The sequence below is a fragment of the Prunus mume genome, linkage group LG7, assembly GCF_029339155.1.
Source record: "Prunus mume cultivar Tortuosa linkage group LG7, ASM2933915v1, whole genome shotgun sequence".
Lineage (NCBI taxonomy): Eukaryota > Viridiplantae > Streptophyta > Magnoliopsida > Rosales > Rosaceae > Prunus > Prunus mume.
This window is the reverse complement of record NC_142704.1, coordinates 13,568,400-13,591,827: the sequence shown is the minus strand read 5'-3', so window position 1 is coordinate 13,591,827 and position 23,428 is coordinate 13,568,400. Positions and strand designations below refer to the sequence as shown.

General features: G+C 35.7%; 1 protein-coding gene across 1 annotated transcript; it reads left to right on the top strand.

Annotated features, from left to right (window-relative positions):
- On the top strand, positions 1-18,483 carry SAR1 (SUPPRESSOR OF AUXIN RESISTANCE1). Its single transcript, XM_016795919.2, has 27 exons — positions 1-381; positions 476-608; positions 690-951; positions 1,176-1,236; positions 2,231-2,388; positions 4,204-4,289; positions 5,588-5,692; positions 5,784-5,878; positions 7,198-7,318; positions 8,680-8,862; positions 8,980-9,172; positions 9,309-9,883; positions 10,301-10,463; positions 10,550-10,824; positions 10,934-11,121; positions 12,044-12,120; positions 12,219-12,565; positions 13,340-13,408; positions 13,504-13,822; positions 14,172-14,300; positions 14,538-14,646; positions 14,726-14,800; positions 14,920-15,055; positions 16,400-16,507; positions 16,900-17,040; positions 17,829-18,002; positions 18,094-18,483. The coding sequence occupies exons 1-27, from the start codon at positions 170-172 to the stop codon at positions 18,133-18,135; spliced, it is 4,536 nt and encodes a 1,511-aa protein (XP_016651405.2). The 5' UTR covers positions 1-169; the 3' UTR covers positions 18,136-18,483.
- Positions 18,484-23,428: the final 4,945 nt, after the last annotated feature.

The following is a 23,428-nucleotide window of genomic DNA, read 5'->3' as shown; positions in this document are numbered from 1 at the left end:
GTCCTATGCCCCGAAGTTTAGCTAGCGTTTTGGATTATTATGCGCGTTTGCGTTTTAGCCCTTTTCTGTATACTGTGTTTTTGCTTGCAGGGTTTGGGTTTGGGTTTAGGGGTTTAGGGTGAATTAATTTTGGACTGGCCTAGGGTTTTAGCGTTATTCATACCAGAAGATGGGAAGTAGATCGATACTGGTAGGCATGGAGGTCCCAATCATCGGCAGCGATTCATTGAAATGGATTGAGGTCCCTGTTCCTTCTTCTTCTTCTTCTGGTCCTTCTGATGCCTCCGCCTTCGCCTCCGCTGATGCTCCTTGCGTCCCTCCTGTCACCGACGATTGCGCCTCTTCCATCGCCATTGGAGACCCTCCTACATATCTCATATGGTTTTCTTTCTCTCCTTGCTTGTCCCTCTCAACGTATTTCAAATTCGTGCATTTTTCAATCTATACTGTTAATTTGTTGTGTCTCGTGTAACAGGAAAATTCACAAGAATCTTCCTCATGCTCTCGAACTACTTGAGCTCAGTGCTTCTAAAGACTTCTCCAAAGTCGGGCTTCGAATCACTTTTCCAGATGCGCTCTCTCCCTTGCTTCTTCTTTGTAAAAATGAGGTATTCTTACTGTCTACTCTAAGCTAGCGTTTCTTTGTAAAAAGGAGTAAAATGAGTAATACATTGTTATATACATTGCAGATTGATGTAGGTTCTAGGAGCCACCCCTACTTGCTTTATGCATTGACTGTCTCAGGGGTCGCTTACCTTTTGAGACTTGGACCCATCTCTAATTATGCATCCTGCTCTGGTTTCCGGCTGGATGAGCTTGCGGAGTTTAATGTCAACGCCTACGGACCAGTAACAAGTGCTGCAGCAATACCATCTGGGTGCCTTGTACTTGGGCGGGGTGACGGATCCCTTGCTTGTCTCCAACTGGGCTCACTTGACCCCTCTGCTCCTGGTATTATCAAATTCTCTTGCCCTCTGTTCTTGACTTGTGTGCCCTTGTTACCATTAATTTACCTTAAGCATAGTTTCCTTCAGCTCCATCAGTCTAGTGGTTTTTCCTTTGACAATTTGACACTGTCGTGATGTATTAAAACTGTTCATATTCTGGACTTGTTATCAAGCATGCTACTCTTTTGCACCACATTAATTCCCTATATTTTTCTCCCTTGTCCATAGGTTTTGTGAGGGAGCTGCGGGATGATTCTGGAATTGGTCGTTTGTGGGGTTTCATGTCAAGGTATGCTTGTTGACTACATTATCAGAATAATGTACACACAAAAAATTTAGTTTGCTAACGTGTTTGTCTTTGTTATTATTTCTTAATAAGTTGTTTTGAATAATTAACCTAGTCTTGTGAGCTGATGATGCTTCTGGTCTATGAGAGTTGAATCTCAAGTGCTTGAAAAAGTAGATTAAATTGAATTTTAAATGTTATCAGATAGTACAAAATGAAGTGAAATGGCTTACATATACCATTTTGGAACAGGATGAAATAGGAACCCTGTCAAATTGACATCTACATATGGCCAGAATCAAGCCGTCCTCTTGTGTATATGCATATTTATAATATTACAATATATTAGCCTGACTTTCTCACGTTCTTTTGTAACTTAAGATTTTCTTGACTAACATTGAATCTAAGTATGTTTCCAAATTCCAATTGTGTCATGAACCCTAAGCTCTTCCTTGACTTGGCAATTGGATGCCAAGGGCTGCAGATTATGCAGGCAATTTATATATCTTTTTCATTTCTAATTCTTCCATCTTTAGACCCCCATTTGGGGCTACATGGGGTCAGGCCTCGAACTTCCCTATCCCATGTAGAAATCAATTTGAGCATTCATTGTTTGGTTATACTGTGAATTAAACATTCTTGAAATGCTAAAAATGTTATAATCTTTCTTTTTATCTGTTTAGTATTATTTTCATGTTTGGAATGTTGGAGGTTAAATGAAATATGAAGAGGTAATACTATGAGTTAACTAGGTCCTCTCCTCTTTAGATCGAACGTAGGATATTTTGTTACAATGTGTAAAATGCTAGATGTGTTGTGTATTCTAGCATTTTGTGATAAGTAACTAAAAGAGTTTGCTAAAATCCACAAGGGGCAGTTTAGTTTTCTTTCTTGAACTCTATGATTTCTATTTCTATGTTGCAATACATATATATTTATTACTCTTCTATCCCCTGGAAATGTGATTCAATAAATGGTTGCTGAACATATAATGCAGGGGTAGGATCGTAGGGGCTGTGCAGGACTTGGTGATATCAGTCATTCATGGAAAGCCACTTGTATTTGTGCTTCATTCTGATGGGATGTTACGAGTGTGGGATCTTTCATGCCATAGCAGGCTCTTTAGTAATAACATGAACAGTCCGACACTGGCAGGCAAGTACTATCACTGTTCCCCATTCTTTTTGTGATTGTTAATACTTACTTCTTTATGTTGTCCATCATTGAGTCGTCCCCCTTCATTACTGTATTATAATAGAAAAATGTCAACCAAAAATCTCCATTTAGAAGACATATTTCATAGATTTACTTTTTTTGTACATGGATGAACTTAAAAATTATTGTGACATATTTTTCCATTTGTATATAGAATTAGCTGTGCTCATACCATGTTCCTTTAAAATTGATGGAATACAATTTAACAGGGACGTAGGCTTGCACCACCCAATCAGGGTATGCAATACCTCACTGGACCAGTTACATATTAAAATGTGATGAGGGTTTCTGAGGTTGCCTCACCTTGGGCCTACGATCTGTGTATGATACAGTTGCTGATCAGTTACTCATCTTAAGGCTTTGACTTGTAGAAGCGTTGTAAAGTCCTGCATTAGCTTCAATTAGTCACTTCTATTGATTTAATAAAATACAATTTGAGCAAGATATGCTGGGAAAGTGACTTCCTAATGTTTTACGCAAATTCTGGCATCCCCAAGAATCATAATTCTTGGAAATCTTGGGTAAGTGTTCATAAGCTTGTGGGAGAAATGCTTTATGGAAGCAAATGTCTGGGTAATTCCAAAGGATTGTCTCTCTTTCATAAAGTGAGAAGCATAGGTTTCTGGGGGTAGGAATGTGGGAAGAAAGCTAGAGTTATTTGGGTTGTTAAAGCTAGGCGTGTATATTTTCTACTGTTTTATTAGATTGGAAGGCAGTGGGCTGTCAGTTCTAGCTTTGATAGGAGTTTGGATAGTTAGGATGTTGTAGCACGACAAGTGGACAACTTGTTCACATTGGATTGGAGAGGATAACAATAATCCAATGATGTTAATACTACACATGATTAAGGGGCGGGATTAATTGAAATATGTTATTACATGGCCTAACAGGTTTAAACATAATCCAATCCAACTTAATCCCAACCTTTTGGTGGGATTCATAATCTTACTACGTACGTAGGCCTAGTAAGATTAGACATAATCCAATCCAGGTTCTTTTCAGGCTACCAAACATTTGACTAGGATCATGAATCCTTTCCAACCATATTAACCAGCACACCAAATGGGTACTAGATTTGGGGCTTCTAGGGGCTAAGGCAAGGGGATTCATTATCACCTTTTTTGTTCTGGTGTTGGATGCATTAGGAAGGTTCATCGATAAAGCCAAAGAACATCAGTTGGTTTCAGGGTTGGTTGTCGGTAGGTAGGAGGTAGAAGTTTCACATTTACAGTTTGCGGACGATACTATATTTTTGTGTGGAAGGAGATCAACAGAAATGAGCCAACTTGTTATCAGTTCTGGATTGTTTTTACATGATGTCTTTAAAATTCATAAAGGTAAATGTTCTCTGGTTGCAATAAACACTGAGGAAGGCAAGTTAGAGAGATTGGCAGCGGAGTTGGGTTATGGCTGTTGAAATATTTAGGGCTCCCTTTAGTAGGCAATCCAAGGGCTATCAATTTCTGGAATCCAGCGATAGAGAGTTGAAAAAATACTGGAGGGATGGAAATAGGCTTTTCTTTCAAGGGGAGGTGGACTCACATTGATACAAGCGGTTCTTAGCAGTCGACCAACGTATTACCTATTGTTATTTAAAATAGAATATATAATTATTTATTGTTTATTAAAATTACAAAAATTATTCGTAGACAGTTCTGAGTTATGTTACTTCGTTCTTGTCTGTGTATCCATTTTAAATAGCAAAGAATGTACTTATATAATATTCAAATATTTTCTTTTATTGTTTACTTTCAGGAGCTACGTTGGTAAGGTTATGGATTGGTCAAGTTGACAATGATTCAACCTTGATTCCTTTGGCAATCTTGTACAGGCATACTTCGGTACGTATATGTGAAATAAGTTCTAAGAATTTAAATTTTTTATTGGAGGGAAAGTTTCATTGTAACATGTCCTCCGTACCGCTCATTGTCTTTCTTGTTTGTATGTGAAAATATTTCTATTTATTGTAGTTACTTAATAGTTTTCTATATCACTCCCGGTTAAGGGTACACTTGTTAAGCAATAAATTATGAAAGCTGGATAGAGATGTGAAGAACAGGGTATCTGTTAAATAATTTGAACTTAACTGTTAAAAGATGAGAGTTTTCCTTTCTCCTGCTTTTCATGCTTATAAGTGGAGTTTGTCCAAAAAAGGAAGAAGGAAAGATTAGGGGACATTGACTACTTTAGTTCCTAAAGACGCCTTAAATAAACTTTCCAATCCCTCAACAAACTTTAGCCACACATCAATTGGCTCATTGAACCTCCCCACTTCCAACTTAAGTTTTCGGTTTCGTTTACAGAATCTGAAACCTGAGCATCTCCTTGCTTGTCGCTTCAATACGTCCAGAAATCGAATGTAATTGACATAATAGTGAGTGAGATTTGCCTTTATTTTACGAGATACATTTGCATTGATTTCAGGTCTTATATTTGAATGTTTATATGGCACCCTCTGGGTTCAGTTGTCCCAGAAAATTCTGGGTTTCCTGTACCCGGTTTTCACTTACAAAACTAATCTGTGTCACATACATGCCTTTTCTCAAATTATCCACTGAGGATTTTGTCAGGATGACGGTTCCCAATTAAAGAGTATGTGGGACTTAAGACTTCCAAATGCCATTGGAAAGAAATTTTAATTACTGCCCACCTTTTCAAGTTTGATGAATAGATTTTAAAATAAAATTTTGCATCTTTTCTGGGAAACCACCTGGTCCAATCACTCTCCCATCTTCTTACCTTCACAGAATATGATGAGGCCAAATTGTGACAACCAATTCCAACATGCAGTCCTGCACCAGCCTATTTAAAGTTGAACCGCATTGTAATCATCCATTCAACAGTGATATAGTCAGCAACAGCATCTCTTTTGGAAGTTTAAGAAGCAACTCTAGAAAATTAATCTTCAAAGAAGAAAATAGCTAGTGTTTCCTATCCAAAAAAGAAAATAAAAAAGGAAAACTAGTGAGAGTTTATCATTGCCATATTAAACTGGTTCTTTTTTAAATTGCAATTTTAAGTAAATAATATTTTCTGTAGCATGACTTGATGGTTCTTGTATGTGCAATTAGTGACCCAAGCCTGTGACTATGCTTGCATTTTTTGCTGTTCTGATTGATTCCTTGGTCCAATCATGAAGGATATCAGCTCAGAGACGATCTACGCATATAGCCTCCGTTGTACTTTTGGGGATAGATTCATTTTAATGCTGGAACCTTCAGCGATAAATATTCCTTTGGACGAGGTACCACAATTTTTTTGTCCATCCACTGCCTTTTATTTTTCATGTGAATATTCATTACGCCAACAGTGATGTTAATGTGATTTTGTTATAGGTTGGATGGGTTGATGTCAAACTTACTTCTGACAAGATATGCGTACTGAAAAATAATGGATTGGTACTTCACAACTTGTTGACGAATGTCAATACGTAAGTGAATTTGTCCTTGTTAATTTTTGTTGACTTTGTTTCAGTCCTTTTTTTTTAACCTAGGGTTGCATTTTCCTTCTTTTCCTTTAATTGTTCTCTCTTGAATGGCAGCTATAGGATAATTCCTTTATTATAGTTTCGTATGCGAAGTTTTTCTCTTCTCTTTTATGCTATATAAGAAGGAAGCTTTTCGTAAATTCTTTATTGCAATCAGTTGTAATTTTTTTTTATTGGTGTACTGCTTGTTGACTTTCTTGTACTCCTTTTTTTCTTGATAAATTGTTTCTTAAAAAAAAAAGGTTCTCTTGAATGCTTCTTGTGTGCTAGGGCACCCCTTTGTATTGTTTGTAAGCAACGATGAAAATATCAGCTGTGCAGATAATTTCGGTACTCAAATTTACAGATATATCAGGAGATAAATTGATATCTTTATTATATCGGAGAAAATCAACAAAAACAACAGATATTGGCTTAAAAATACGGAAATTTGAAATAAAACTTTAGTAAGTGTTTAGTCCATTATTTATTTATTGAATTGAAATGTTATATTCAAATTAGGGTAACAAAACACAAGATGTGGGTAAAGGATCCACATGAGAATGCACAAAACAAGAGAAAACGCTGACTCGAGAACAAAACACCGAGGGAACAGCAAAAGGCAAAAACAAGAAAACGCCGCACAAGCAAACATCAAATCACGGCCCCTAATAAGTCTCGCATAATAGACGAAAAAGCCACATTTCTAAACACAGGTGTGATGGACGCCCACAAGGCCGCCCAGAACTTCACTCTCTTCCACAACTTGCTCGCCCCTACACATTTATAATCATCAAATATTCTCCTGTTCCGCTCCATCCATAAATTCCAGATCATAATATTCTCCTGTTTAGTCCATTATCAATGCATGTATTAAGCAACAAAATTTCATAATATACTATGTCAATGAGAGTTGATGAAAAGTATGAAATTAAAGATTGAATTATTACGGCTAATTTATGCATAACTTCATTGATAATTTCATTGTTGGGTACATTTTTAAAATTTTCATTATGTATATATATAAGAAATGTACATTAGCTTTGTTTTTTAGTGGAAAGAATAACTATAATAACTCGTATTTCATTATGTAATAGTTATTCTAGAATATCTTAGAAGTACACCTTGTTATAATCATTTTATATAATTTGAAATGTATTCTTTAAATGTAGTAATTGGGAGTACTAGCTATCTTTCAGAACATGCTTTTCTTTTCAATGTATAACTTCGCCTCATTCTTTTTGTTTTTTTGTTGTTATTTTGCCTAAACCCTACACTTCCAGGGAAGATGCATGTTCTTATGCCTTGCAGGAGGACTTCATCGCAGATCAATTGTTTCAAAGTTCTGAGCATTCTTCAGATGACCTTCTTTTGATAACACATTCAGTATTCTCATCTTCAAAGGTATGATGACTAAATCAGTTAAATATTTCTGTTTACAGCCTAGAATTTTTTTCGTTCCTTTTTCCCTCAGGATTGTCAGGTTACTATCTGAAAACTTGATGTTACCAAGAGCTGAAAAATCTTCCACCTTTGCATAAAATGTAATTAGGTATGTCATGGCAATTTCATTGGGACGAATTCACTTGCAGATGGATGCTACCAGCGTTTGTGCATTTGTATATGGATTTATTTACTTATAATGGATTCTCTTTTGTGGATGAAAGTGTGGACCAGCAATAGTAGCCACACACAATTAGAAGAACTACTCGGACTGAATTTCCTTCATTTGCATTCCTTTCATTGTATATGCTTTTAATTCCAACCGTGCTTTCTTTCTCTTGAGCCTTGATGCACTAAATCCCTCTGTTAGATCTCACTTGTCATTATCAAGATGAGAGAGTTACCTTAGAGAGAGAATGAAACCTTGAATAAGCTAACAGTTAGGAATTCACTTTTGGTTGAGCCTTTAAATCAATTAATAGATGGTGGGTTCAGTGGGTCAAGAATAGAAAACACTGGCTGAGATTTAAATTCAATCCCATCCGTAGCTACACACCAACTCCATAACTTAACATTCTGCAAAAGAGATGAGCGTAGTAAATATGTACGAGAGAGCTTCTAAAGTGGACATCTTCTTTCAAAGAAAGGAAAGGACCAATTGTTGGGGCATACCAGACAATGTGGTCCAGTGATCCAAATCATCCATTTTTTATGCCCCCTTCTAAGAACTATCATTGCAAAAGAACCTGCAAAGTCAGAAATTGTATAGTCATTTGATTATCTTTATCATTTCAGTAGTTATTGGAAACATTGTTTTCATCTGTTTTATTTGATCACAATTAGATAACTAAATAGCATACAAATAAAATAAGGATAAAAATAAAATGGAAATTCTCTTTTGAAGATATGGCTGAGTGGGTGCTAGCTTCGGTCTTGAAAGCTTCCAATTTGGCTACTTTTTTTGTAGAGTTGATCCCTTGAATGGGGACCTAAATAATGGACGCTTTCAATCATTAAACTACATTACGAGATTATCTCCATATTCAGTCCTTTTCTTAAAGGGAGGAAGTCCACTTCAGAGGCTCCTTGTTTATCTACTGGCAGATTACAATTAGTTTGAAAAAGGATTCATGGAGATGTAGATAACACCTGATAGTTGGGATTAAGGGTTAAGCCTTGTAAATGTGCTTAGTATTAATGCATATTAAAAAAAGTATTTTAAAAAAGTACAAATTTATGTAAGATGCTCATTGTTGCCAGGCTGGATGCTATTATATGTTAATATGTTTTTATGATGTTTTGCTTTATGTAACTTTCTGCAGGATCATATTGTACAAGTTGTATCTTCGATTTTCTTACGCAGGCTGCTTCTTCCTGGGGTTTATCATAGCATTGCGTTGCGCTCAACTTTGCTGGATTATAATAGGCACTGGAGTGATTCAGATTTCCAGTCCTTAACTGCTGATATGTTGAAGAAGGAAATTCTTTCCGTCATTGAACATGAGGTTTCTGTTGTAGTTTCAATTGATTCACACACACATACACATGCGGACACCGGAGGAGAAAGGAATCACCTGAAGTTGCTAGCAAACTGATAACTGTTGTATTGTATTTTGTTTTAGGGTGTCAATGATAATTCAACGTCAATATTTTGCTGCTGGAAGAATTTATGTTCTCGCTACTTTCAAAACTGGTGCAAGAGCAATGCACCATGCGGTTTGCTTGTTGATTCCTCCACGGGCACTTTTGGTTTGGTCAGAAAGAATTCGGTATCTTTTTTTCGCTGTTTGGAGGATATTGAGCGGCTTAATGATGGTATCTCAGTGACCCTTGTTTTATCAGAATGGAGATAAATCCTTTTTTTTTTTTTTTTTTTTCGCTTTCTGACAAATTATTTCCTGTTTTAACTGTGTGCCCCCTTTTATGGAGTTTTCGTATTCATGTTTGATAGGCATTTGTGATGACCATGGAGATCTTGTTGGCTTTGGGTTGGATTTATTTGATGATGCTCCTGAATTTGAGGTGCTCATTGAAATGCTCAGATGTGTTGTTAATGTCAGCCAACAATTGGGCAAAACAGCTTCTGCTGTATTTTATGAATCACTCCTCAGTACACCACCAGTTATCTCATCTGAGGAGATTACTCGTCGCCTAATGAAGATTTTAGAGACTGGATATAGTTCAACAGTATCAATGCTTCATATATCAGATCTTGGACCTGATGTTGCTTGGCAGAAAAGCCTGGCAGATCACAAAAATTTGAGGAAATTTTCGATCGACATGCTGTTATCTCTTCATGCTTTGCACAAGAAATCTGGCACATGGAGTCGAATCTTAAACACAATTGAGAGTTATCTAAAATTTCTCATACCTCAGAAAATCGTTCAAAAATTTGATGCTGAAATATCATTGGATATCAGTGCTTCCATCGTGGTCCAGGCTACTTCTCAAGTTGCGAAGGTTATGTTTGAGTCTGCACTGGACATTCTTCTGTTTCTAAGCTATCTAGTGAGCATTAGTGGGCAGGTCAGTTTTTTATTTTTACTTTGATTTTGTTTTTTCACTTCTGGTCAAATAGCAAGACTTCCAATGAGAGTTTTCAATGTATCAAAATTCGTTTTTTATGATAATTATTTTTAAAAGAAACAAAGATTTTATTTTTTTTATTATTTTATTTTTTGGTTTACCCAAAAAAAGGATTTCAAATATATATATATATATATATATATTTTTTGTCAGACAGATTTTCTATGTCATAAAATTTTATTAGTATATTTACTTTGGTTATTTTTATTATATATATATTCAAAGCATTTGCTTCTTCCATCTTTGAGAGTTTTTGTATGACTACTTATTCCACAATAAGGGTATTCATTTTCCTATTGAATTTGATCAATCCATAAACTTATAATGTGTTAAACATTTCTCTCGGTTTGCATGCAGATCCATATGCTGCATGATGATATATCCAAAATTCAACTTGACTTGATTCCAATGATTCTAGAATTCATTTCTGAGTGGCTTCTTATACATTTCTTTGCCACCACGCCGTCTGAACCAGCTGCTATTGAAGATTTCAGTTCCCAACTTTCATTATTACAAATTGGTAGGTTTATGCTTTGTCTGGGTCCTTAGTTGTTAATGTTGCTGATTTAGCATGGTTCTGATGATCATCCAATGTCCACAATTCAGATAGCAACATGGGCAAAAGATCATGGAATGAGAAGCTTGGGAAGTGCGAGTTCACTCTGGCTTTTATATTCCTACTAAATATTCGAAGTTCCTCCAGAGACCAAAACCGCCTCTCTTCAAGAAGCATACCAGACATGCATGACATTATTATTTCAATGCGGGACTTCGCTAGCTGGATCATTTGGGGCCATGCTGAGGATTGCTTTACCTTCCTCAGCCGTGCAACGGATCTTGCTTTGATCCTCCTAAGGCATGGGCAGTATGATGCGGTTGAGGTTATTTCTCTTCATTTTCTGACTAGCCTTTAAACTTTTCTTATTTGAGAATACGTTGCTTAACTATGCACTTACTATTATTATTGTTACTTTTCTATACTCTGTAAAGCACCTACTCACTATTGTGGAGGCACATTTACAAAAGGAGAAGACATCTCATAGTATCCAAGATACAGAGGGAGGATGGTGCATACTTCATCATCTTTTAGGATGCTGCTTCCTTTCTCAGGCACACCGTGGGTTGCATGGAGTACTGAAAGACAGGAAAATCAATGAAGCTGTTCGTTGTTTCTTCAGGTATTCTATGCTTTGTAATTCTTTCGCCCATCGCCTAACTCTTGAATGGGCCTTGGATCTGACTTGTTAAAGAAATTAAATAAGATGTGAAACTTCTACTTCAAGTTATGCTTTTTCCCCCGTCTTTTCCTGAGGATATTTATATTGTTCAAAATTATTCATATAAGGAGACTTTCATCTTACCAAGATAATTGAAATAGTGAAAAGCTTGAACTAAGCTTTCTTGGAGACAAGTGTTGTGTTGAATATTGTCTAATTGAGTTATTACATGGCACACATGCTGGTAAAGGTACATAACAATGCAATTTTGTTCAATTTAAATAGAATTTCTTATAATTATTTTCAGTCATGACTAATAAAAGTTAAATATGATAAGACTTGTGCAACAATAATCTTTTTATTTTCCCCAAAACTCAAATAGTCCAAACAAGTGCAGCATGTTGATTTTTTGAACCACAAAATCAACCCAATAAATTCATTGATTTTGATGTAACGTACACAGCTGAAGAGAATCTGTGAGTTTTTAATATAATGTAGACAGCTGCTTGGTTTGCATAACATACTCCATTCTATTGCCCTGCACTTTAATGGGCCTGTATTAAATAAAAACTAGCATTCACCTTTACAGCTTTGCTATAATATTAGTGAACAATACATTTTACACTTCTGACTGATGTTTTCACTTTGTCATGTCTGGATGCTTTGTAAGAATGAAAAAGCTTATTCATATAAAAAAAAAAAAAGAGAAACAAAAAAGCTTATTGTTAAATCAGAAAAAGAAGGGAAAATAATGTGCATTAGTATGAAATAGAAAAAGTTCCAACATAATAATGTTCACGCATAATGCTATCATTTGCACTTAGGAATAGAATAGCTCATTGCATTCCGTAACGAAAACTGATATTTTGATTTTTCTTTTCAGAGCTTCATCTGGAAAAGGGTCATCTGAGGCTTTACGGAGTTTGCCTCAGGAAGGGGGGTTGCCAGATCTTGGTTTGAGTGAGTTATTTAACTTTTAAATATTAGGCAGATGATTATGTTTTTCCTTCTTTTGTTTTTATTAACTCTTTTGTTTTCCTTTTTATCTTTCTCTCTAGCGGGTAGCATATCAGCTGCTGCATGGAGGCTCCATTACTATCAGTGGGTTATGCAGATATTTGAGCAATATAATATTAGTGAAGGTGCATGCCAGTTTGCTCTTGCTGCGCTTGAGCAAGTTGAGGAAGCTTTTAATGAAAAAGATGAGTTCCATGGACAAGACTCAATCAATGAATCAGTATCTACCATCAAAGGACGACTTTGGGCAAATGTCTTCAAGTTTACTTTAGATCTTAATCGCTTTTATGATGCATATTGTGCAATAATTTCAAACCCAGATGAGGAGAGCAAGTACATCTGCTTGAGGCGTCTGATAATTGTTCTTTATGAACGTGGTGCCATAAAGGTTTTTATTCACATTTTCAATTAACCTTTCTTTGCTTTCAACATTCTTTTCCAGGTTTTGTCTTGACTAATTTGCAATATGTATTTATGTGGACGTCCAGACGTGTGTATTTTCTACTACCTCCTTGCTTTCCTCCTTGTTTACAATAACGTGCGGACGTCCGGATGAGAGAATAACTGTGTATATATATTTGTTGGGAGCTGTTATCGACACTCAACGTCATCGTATACTCCTTGAAGTGCAATTTCCATGTTGTGTTTTTGTAATGGACGAGGAGTGCGTGATGACTTTTTTTGGAGTGCCAATAACAATTCCCATATTGTTTTGTATGATTATAGAATGGAATTTTAGAAAATTAGAGACATCAGTGTAAGTTCTTTTGTGAAAAGAAATTTTTTTGGGTAATGTGAATAATTTTGCCATCCAAGGAAAAATTATCAAACCATATCTTTCTTTTAGTCTGATGGTGACTTAGATAATTTTCTTTACATTTTTCAGACCCTAGAGGATAGAGTGCTGACTTTCTATATTCAAAATAACTTCACATTTTCGACTCAAATCAGCTATATTTCCTATTTCCATTGCACTGCTTTTCTCATTTCCTGCATGAAAAGTTATGTATTGTTATATTTGTTTTAGAAAAATATTTGAATATTGTGCTTTCTGTAATGTGTTTGGTTATCCCCTTTTCAGCTTAAGCTTGTACTACTGAGGCTAATTCTCCTATGAGGGTTTTTCTTATTGCTATATTTCTTCCTTTGTTGTTTATTGCAGATTCTTTGTGGTGGTCAGCTACCGTTCATTGGCCTTACAGAGAAGGTAGAGCAAGAGCTTGCCAGGAAGGTATGGTCTAGTTGTAGAGCCTTGGATACAGTATTTCAATGTAGGTTCGTGCATTTTTGTATCCTGGTGATTTTTTGTCTATCTGAAATGTGCAGGCAGATTGTTCAGATGTTTTAGCAAAGCCAAACTTATATAAGTTGCTTTATGCATTTGAAATGCATCGACATAACTGGAGAAGAGCAGCAAACTACATGTACCTATATTCTGTTCGTTTGAGAACAGAGACAGCTCTGAAAGATTACCAGAACACGTCACTGGCACTAAAGGAGATCCTCAATGGGCTCTCTGCTGCTATCAATGCACTTCATCTTGTTCATCCTGCCTATGCTTGGATTGATCCTCTACCTGAGAGAAGTTATCTTCACAATGAGCAGTATCCGAGTAAAAAGGCTAAAATTACCATAGATGAACAGAGTAAATAATGCAACAACCAAACATTTGTTTATTTGCGTCTGCATCTTTAATTGTTCTCATGACTGCCATACGTAACTGAAATTATATACTTTTTAGCTTCTACCTACCGATGAGCAACAAATTCTTGCCGGCCAACAAGTTGATCAAAATTCAATGGCTGATTTTGAAATCCTATTATTTAATTCATTTCTGGATGGGTTTTTGTGCTCACCAGTAAGAGACCATGAATGTACATACAATTACATGCGTATATGTCTCATGAACTTTCTAATCTAATATTTTGTGTGTCCACATTTGCATTGTATACTGTTCTGTTTTGACGTGGTGATAAGTGTAATTTTTATTGCAGCTGCCAGCAATGATGTTCACCCTCAAACAGGGAAATCTTATATTGATATTGAGAAAATTGAGAACGAGTTTGTGCTTACTTCAGCAGAATATTTGCTTTCATTGGCACATGTCAAGCCGACATCTAGTGGTAAAATTCTATTTTAGCTTAATTTCCCAGTATATCCAGGCTGTGCCATGTTACTTTTTATGAGCAGATTGATCTCTGCGTCGCATGGTTGGGTTGGAAGAGCATACAAAAGGAAGGCAAACACTTCCATCCCATGTTTGAAGTGTTTGCTTTTCTTTTCTTCTCTGCCAGTTTCTTATCTCTCTCTTTTCTTATCCATGTTTAGATAATTGTTGAAATACCCATGATTTCCTTCAGGAACCCAGAAAACACCACTGGAGGTTGTTGATCTCCTGATCCAGACAAATTTATATGATATGGCATTTACAATTCTTTTAAGATTCTTAAAAGGTTCAGAGTTAAAGAGGTATAGGTCCATATCATAATATTTAGCCATAATATATTTCCTTTGTAATGCATAAAACCTAGAGTTGTGTTTTGTTCAGGGGATTGGAAAGAGCTTTCTCCGCCATGTCATTGAAATGCTGCTACCCACATAGAGTTGATTCTTCATGGGTCAGGTAAGATAAATCTTACCCTTGTTATGCAGTCGCCTTAAATACTTTGATAAGTGTACAATCCAGATCTTGTAGTAATTTCTTTGTAACTGAATCTAAATGACGTAATTTATAACTTTCAGGGATGATCCCAGAGCACATGCTCTTGTGCTGACTTCATTAAAGGATGAAGTAGTTGTTCATGGTTCACCTGATATGGGTTCTACAAATCAACAATCTAAGGGAATCAGTCAATGGGGAACTCTTGAGCTTTATCTTGTAAGCATCTTCTGCATCTTCAATCTATTTGAGCTGCTTAACCCTCAGCTCTCTTTTTTCAAATATTACAAGTATTCAATATGATTAATAGAAAAAGGAATAGTTTTCCTGTTGACATTATTGAAAAAGAAAACAATAGTCTCAATATTTGGGATTTTAAGGGGTTTCTGACACAAGTACAATCCATATGTGATTGAGTTTAGATACGATAGACACTATCTCTTAAGAAGATCGTCCTATATATAAAGATTTTAGTGATGTATTTCAAATTAGAAAGAGCAAGACAGAAACCTTTGATTATAAGTACAGCTTTGGTAGCATATACCTGCAATTTATTTATTATCTTCCTCAGAAGGTGTCACTAACTTCTATTTGATATTTTTGACATATATTTTACATTGTTGAGCTCAAAAGTACTTTGATTTGAATCACTTTTCATGTAATTTTTTAAAAAAGAAACACATTCTATTAAAAAGAAAATAACTGTACAAAGTGTGGGAATGGAACAGAGTCCACCTGAAAATATCTGCTAAACCAAAACCAAAACAGTACAAATTAACAATGCGGAATATCTTGACTGAAATTAAAACACAGCTTCCCTCCAATTTAAATAAATATCAGAGAAAGGTCCTTAAATTACTTTTCATGTAATTTCATCGATAGTTTACAAATCAAATATGCCTGGTGTTGGCTTATTCCCATGTATCGAAGTCAAAAGTTGGAGTTGTTAGGTGGGTGGACTCTGGTCAGGCCAGTTACCTGATGTATTCTAAATCACGCTGATATTTGCATTTTTGAGTCTGGATCAGCTTGCCCAACCTGACAACAGAGAAAAATTTATTGGAACAAAAAAAAATGGGTTAGGACCAGGCTAGGTCAAGGGTTCGATTCCATTCATTGTAACGAAAAAAAGTAAATTGTAATTGGGATTCTAATATCTAAGAACATATGGTTCCTAGTTTATTTAATGATCTCGCTCCCTAAGTTAAGTGTTTTAGTAGGATTCTATTTAAATCCTTTAGTTTATCAATTATGATTAGTGTTTTACTCTATTTAACTCCTTTTAGGTTATCAGTTATGAACTTATGATTAATGCATCTTATTCTTTTCCTATTTTATCAACACAAATGTAACTGAGGCTGCCTTTTCTGGTGCTTCTACCTTTTTTTTGTTGTCAAATATGGCCATATACATTTGTTAAAGGAAGTCAGGAGAATGTATACTCATACCATCTTACAAGCCACGATGAGTGTTGTTCATTCTTCACCTTTCCCCATCCTCTCTCTTTGCTTCTTGTAAGTATTTTATCTTATCTTTCTCTTTTGATATATTCAAAATATGCAGGAAAAATATAAAGTGTTCCATGCCCGTTTACCACAAGTTGTTGCTGAAACTCTTCTTCGTACGGATCCTCAAATCGAATTGCCTCTTTGGCTGGTAAAGATGTTCAAGGTAACTCTCTAGGTGGTTCTGAAAATAAAAGAGAAGCACGTTTTACAAACTTTATTTTCTTCTTTCATTGAACAATCATCTCTCTCTCTCTCTCTCTCTCTCTCTCTCTCTCTCTCTCCCCTGTCCTTCCCTCCCTCTCTTTCTGCATTTCTGCATCTTCTATCTTATTTAGTTTTATCCTTCTTCGTTACTTCTTCGGTAACTATGCTTTCTTGTATTCTATTTTATTAAGTTTGTCCTTTTCAGTAACTATATTTTCTTAAATCCTAGATTATTTATTTAATCCTTCATTATTAATTATGATTTCTTATATCCTGTTTAATTTGATGGGTAACTTCAAACAATCCATTCTTGTGACATGATAGTCTTGTGACCCACTTGACTGTTGACAGGATGGTAGGCGGGAAAGAACTTGGGCCATGACTGGCCAAGAATCAAATCCAGCGTTATTGTTCCAACTATATGTTGATTATGGTCGATATAGAGAAGCTACAAATCTTTTGCTCGAGTATGTAGGATCGTTTGCATCAATGGTAAAGTGCAGCTTATTCTTTTCTATCTTAAGTTTCTGTATTACAGCTTGGTTGAAAAAAAAAATTCCATGATATCAACCTCGCATTTTTAAAAGTTAATGCTATTGCTTCATACAGAAAAGCAGCCGCCATAAAGGGGATAGAGAGAGAATTTATGCTCTTAAGTTTCGTTCTAGACAGTTCATTGGCTGTATGGCGAAGTTTGTTTGGCTATAATATACCATTGGATTGTTTAGAGACTACTACAGAAGAAAACAAATGGATTTATTACTTTATTTTTGTCGAAAAAAACAAATGGATTTCAAATGACTTCATGCATAATCATTTTGCAAGAAGTCATTTCAAATCCATTCCAAATGTACTACATCTAGTTGAAATATATCCAATTTAATGTTTTATAGTATCTCTTAGAAAATTTAACTTTGATGTCAAATCCAAATCTTCTCTTTGAAATACCTCCATCCAAACGGAGCCTAATAGTTCTTCTATCATATTATTTTGTATAACAATCCTCAATAAAAATGCGAATGCCACTCAAGAATGATACCTGAGTTTTTTTGCAAAGAGGAGGTCCATTAAATAGTCTGGATGCTGATACCGATAGATGAGAAATAGGACAAACAAAACTGAGACAATAATAGTGTATGTTGATTTCATGTCGTTAGTATCACAGATACATCACGCAAAAATAGTTTATGTTGATTTCATCTCATTAGTGTTACAGAGAGACCATCTGATTTCGTGTTGATTTCTGCTGGTTGTTTAACTTAAGATGTTCTCTTCTACAGAGACCAGCTGACATAATCAATCGTAAAAGACCTTTTGCGGTTTGGTTTCCATACACAGCAGTTCAGCGTCTGTGGTGCCAACTTGAGGAAATGATCAGTTTGGGTCACATGGTAGATGAATGTAACAAGCTGAAAAACTTATTACATGGAGCTTTGCTGAGCCATCTTGAACTTGTAAGTCATATTTTCAATCTACAGCTACTAATGGTTTAACCTTGTTGCTATGTATGAAGTTCCCAACACCAATCCTGTCTATTGTTTTCAGGTAAAGGTGGACTCAGAAGATGTACTCTCTGCTTTTAGTTGAGAGATTTCATTTAGCTAACAAGATGGACACACTTTGGATGCAACCCTGAAGTTGAGCATAAGTTGCTTTGTAGATACGCCTGAGTTCTTTACCGGAAAATGCTAAGAAGGCAGTATTGGGAAGCTCCATGTAGCTCTCAAGACAATTGGGAAGCTTGGGAGAGTTGCTGTGTGTTGGTGACATCTTCTGCCCCTCCTCTCTCCCTTAATGTATATATGTAATACACAACGGAACTTTGAAAGCTGATGTTACTTTCATACATGAAGTGATTATAAATTCAGTTTAATATTTGTATCAGAACCTTTGTTTTCGTAGGTAAATTGAAGGGTTCATATTTTAGGATGCAAATATCAGAAATGTACGTGTTATACCCCATTTGATTTGACGTTGAAAAATCACTCAGTATTATAAATTATAATCAGTTCATTCCACCAGCATGCAACAAACTAACTACCACGCGAATGCAGCATGCGTGAACAGCTTTCAATTGTCTCTCTAAATTAAAGGAGACTGATGATCAGAAAATAATGTGGATAGAGCTCTTGGAGAATTTGACAGCAAGTCTCTTGCTTGAGGTTTAGGCCCAATAGTGGGGCCAGAAATAGTAGAAAACCCGGAGTCCATAAACAAATATAGAAATTCAATGGAAAAACCCAAAGTCCATTTTAAAAACACAAAACAACATTCAAAACACCTATAAATTACAACATTGCCACTGACTGAAGCCCAGACCAAATTTCAATGGACAAAAACCCAAACTAAATTACGACTTTGCCACCGCCTTTTCAAAACAAAAACCCAAACTCAACGCATATCTTCTCTCTTCCCCACAAAATCAGTAAATGTTGTAAAACCTCCAAAAACTACCAGCTCCACAAAAATTGAAGAGGCCCCTCTAAAAGCAGCAACATCTCCAACACAACACTTCCTTTGTGACACACTCACGCATGCGTCAATTAGTTTTTTTTTTTTTTTTAGAATTAAGAAAAGATAATATGGGTAGTTATGTTCCATAAAAGTAGGATCTATTATTCTGATTTTGTTTTTAATTTTAATTTTTTAATATAAAAAAATGAATTTACCATGTTATCCTCATTTAATTAATAATTTTAATTTTTAATGTTTGAATTAACTAAGAGTATTTTATGGTATTTTGAATGTTTTATCATTCTCTACCTTTTGCTTTATATATATAGATAATAAAAAAAATCTCAAAATTCATTCTTTGTTTATTTCATGTTGCTCTTGCATTCCATCTATTGGCATGCAATAACAGTTAGGGTTTTACTAAAGGAACCAGCAAATCTTCAAACAAACACATATTCAAAAAATCATCATCTAAATTTCAACTTATACCTACACTTCCTTAAACTCATTCGCTAATTTATTATCGTAGCAATTTTTGTTTTTTGTTTTTAATGTATTGGGATCATTGTCATGCATTTTATTGCTGTTTTTAAACCATATTCACTACATTACAAACAAAACAAAAAACAAAAAAAGGAAAAAGATTATTTGGTTCCTTATAACCCTACCGATTACTAGTGTAGTGTTATCAATAGCTTAAATATCTTATTCTTAACACCTTTTTTTTTCCCTTATGACGAACACTGTATTCAATATATTTGTACACTAATAATACCTATACCAATCACTGCAATATCAGTGCAACGCTAGTGTATATAAAATTAGCAATGGAATAGCATTAAAACTGTTGGATAAACAACAATTAGTGACTAATAAAAATGATTATATATATCAACAATATATAAATACCAACGAAATTAAATTTATAACAAACTGTAATTTGAAATACAGTACACAATAAATAAATGAACTGACTTGGATTTGAGATAGAGGCTTGCATATTTGATGCAATGTCCTAAAGACAGTAATTTCACCACTTCTCGGTACTTGAAGGTCTATAGGTCTCGCCTCCTCATGATTCAACTATCTGTATTCTAAGCCCTAGCACTAGGACTTAGAATCTAGCGAACTTTGATTATTTTCCTCTAAGACTATGAATGTGCTTGAAGAATGTTTTTTTTTATGTGTTTTACGAATGAGGCCTTGTTTTTTTTAAATGAACTTCTAAAACCTTATTAGAAGAGTCACTACTATTAGATAACAGTTAATTAAACTAATTCGAATTAATAACAAATTATTAATTAGAAACTAAAAAAATAATTTAAATATGAAGTGCCCCAAGGCCCATGGCCTATCTTTCCACTTGATAATTCAATATTATATATATATATATATATTGTTTATATAATATTCTATGCCGAAATCGAGTTTGAAGTCACCCAATTGGCAATGAGCTCCCAAAAGGCCTCTGCTAGGAAGAGAAGTGCCCACACATTTAAGCCCACCTTTCCCTCCTCGAGCGATGTGGGATTCCATTTACGGGTCTAAATGTGGGACTTCTATACTTATAAAGACCTCACTCTTTCTTCTTTCTACCAATGTGGGACAAATGTTCTTGAATTTATTCAAACTTCCAACAAACCCACATTTGAATCGAAAATTCTAGACCCCACATTTGAAATGTTATACTTAAAGTGCTAAATGAATGTCATGCATTTGAGAGAAAGCAGATGTTATATGCATCAGGAAAAGTGCCCTTTGGACTTGAACTTACCCTAGCGAAAACATATCGAATTTACTTGATGACGCAATGGATATAATTGATCTTGAACTGTTCACCGCTATTGACCAGGACCCAATCCAAATTCTTTGGAATTTGAGTCACTTTGGAATGGCGGGCACACTTGACTAAAGCCCTTCCGAACTCTGTGATTGTCCGACATGCTCCTGTGCTTGTCCGACACTTGGTGGGTGCCGGGCACACTTGACTAAATTGCCCTTCTAACGAAATCGAAGTTAAACTCAAGTTTGACTTTTGCTGAAAATTCGGTAGAGTCTCCCCTATAAATAGTCGTTTCCCAAAATTCTTCCACATGTACAAAATACAATTTAATCCCAACCATTCAGTATGCATCAAGTTTACATTCAAGCAATCCAACAACAGAACTATATGGCCTCAAGCCCTAGAAATCCTAGGGCAATTTCAGAGCAATACTAATCAGTTTAATTTACAGGAATAGTTCGATTACTAAAGAAATCCTACATAGCGGGAAGGATGAGTGGAGTGGTAACTGCCCTATGGTGGCACTCTAGTACACGACTACTGCCTGGGGGCGCAAAACATTTAAAAGTGTGAGTGGACAAAAATAAAGTTTTGTAAAATAGAATCTTAACATACTAACCGCACTATTAAAACATTTAGAAAATTCCATTATCACAATGTGCTATATTCATAATAAAAGTCAAGCATACATATCTGCATACATATAACTGATTCAAGCATTCGAACAAATCATAAAAAACATTTGAAAGCATTGTAAAATCTTAATTCTTTTCCACCTAGGCGTACCCATCATAAATCCGTCAATTCCATAATCTTTATATTCATTTCTCACATTATACCATTAATTCCTTGTGTCACATAATGCGACACATTCTCGCAAGTCTCGGAAACACAAAGTCACCCGAGCAACATTTCTAGCAAGACTTAGGGGACACTTGGTCCACCTGGGCCTCATTCCTCACAAGACTCAGGGGATACTTGGTCCACCCGAGCGCATTTCTCGCACCACACGGTTCGGGCGTCCCCGAAACTCATGGGGCATTGTCAAAAGCGCGCTGACTCAAACAAAGGCAACAAATTATCCAAAGGCAACATCTTGGGTACCTATAGTGCTTTTAAAAACCATTCCTAAAAATTATAACATTGTTCCTCATTAAATCCTTAAATCCTATTATCATTATTTTCTTTTCTACTTTTACAAGCCATTCACATTTTAAACATAAACATAATATAATAAAAGTATTTGAATTCAAATATTTATGCTTGGAAAGTAAAAGTCATAATAATTCATTCTTGATCATTTAATAAAACTTCAATTGCATAAAATCTATTTATAAAACAAAAGTCCACTCACCGAGTGTCCGAGCTAGCTTGACCCTTTGAGGGTCCCTCCTGCGGATTCAATGACTCCTGAGTACCTATTTAAAAAATTAAGAACATTTAATTAATAAAAATAGCTCAACCACATATTAAATAAAAATCCTGACCCCCGGCCTCAAAAGTGTGTGTACGTAACTTACAAAAGTTCTTAAGCCCATTTTCAACATTCTGACAGGTGGAATGGTCTGAAAGGACCCGAGATTAAATAAGCGATTAAATTCCCATATTGGTCAACCCGGTACCCCGTGGGGTAAATGACCTTTGATTACCAATCCGAGAGTTCCTATAGGTTCAACACACTTTACTAAACATGCTCTGCAAGTTTGGTCCAAATCGAACCACCGGATCGCTCGCGATCGCATGATCGGACGGTTATCGTTTAACTTAATCTTTGAAATATTGAATCGGAGTATCCAGGACTCTGATTCTAGATCCGCGAATTTTTACATGATCCTAGAAGTGTCTAGATCAACATGTTCGAAAATGAATTTGATCCAACAGTCCGAACATATTGAAACCGGACAACGCCTATTATGCGATATCCGATCGACGATCAAACTGTAACTAAATTGGAATCCGAGCATACCGTCGTGCTCAGGACGACGTGGGGAACATTCTAGGACAAAAACCCAACCTTGCAACCCCCGAGGCACCGCCACCGCCGGCGAGTGTGTAGAGCAATTTTCTGGCGATCGAAAAACTTCAAACCGCCAGCCAATAATCATACCTATGGCTTAAGTACATAAAGGGGAGTAACTTTATACCTTGGCTCGACGATCAATTTCACCTTTAAAGCCCTCGAACGAAGCTTTCTGTCTCTTGAAAACCTAGAAAATTTTAGTTTCAAAATAATAAAAAATTGGAATGGATTGACATTGGATTTTCAAGGGATAACACAAAGGGAAGGTATGAGAGTATTTTGGGTGTAATTACCTGAGCTGTGGTGGCTAGAATTGGCTGGAAAAGGCCACAAAAAGCCACTGTTTGAAGCTGCCCAATTTTGGGCTGAGTTTGGCTTAATTTTTCTTAGATAAATTGGTATGGATGTGTAGAGGGGAGAGAGACAAAGAGAATGGATCCAAAATGGATTGTAACATCCCACATTGACCAACGGAGAGAGGGTGATGTATCTTATATGTACATGTCCGCCTCCATTTAGCACGAGACTTTTTGGGAGCTCACTGGCTTTGGAGTCATGAGAATTCCAAAGTTAAGCGAAGTTAGGGTTAGAGCAATCTCAGAATGGGTGACCCATTGGGAAGT

What these genes read in the sequence shown, in the direction of transcription:
- SAR1 (XM_016795919.2), top strand. Translation starts at nt 170, where the DNA reads ATGGGAAGTAGATCGATACTGGTAGGCATGGAGGTCCCAATCATCGGC. An exon ending in AGCAAGAGCTTGCCAGGAAG is followed by an intron (nt 13,409 to 13,503) that starts GTATGGTCTAGT and finishes TGAAATGTGCAG; the next exon opens with GCAGATTGTTCAGATGTTTT. An exon ending in AAAGGTTCAGAGTTAAAGAG is followed by an intron (nt 14,647 to 14,725) that starts GTATAGGTCCAT and finishes TGTTTTGTTCAG; the next exon opens with GGGATTGGAAAGAGCTTTCT.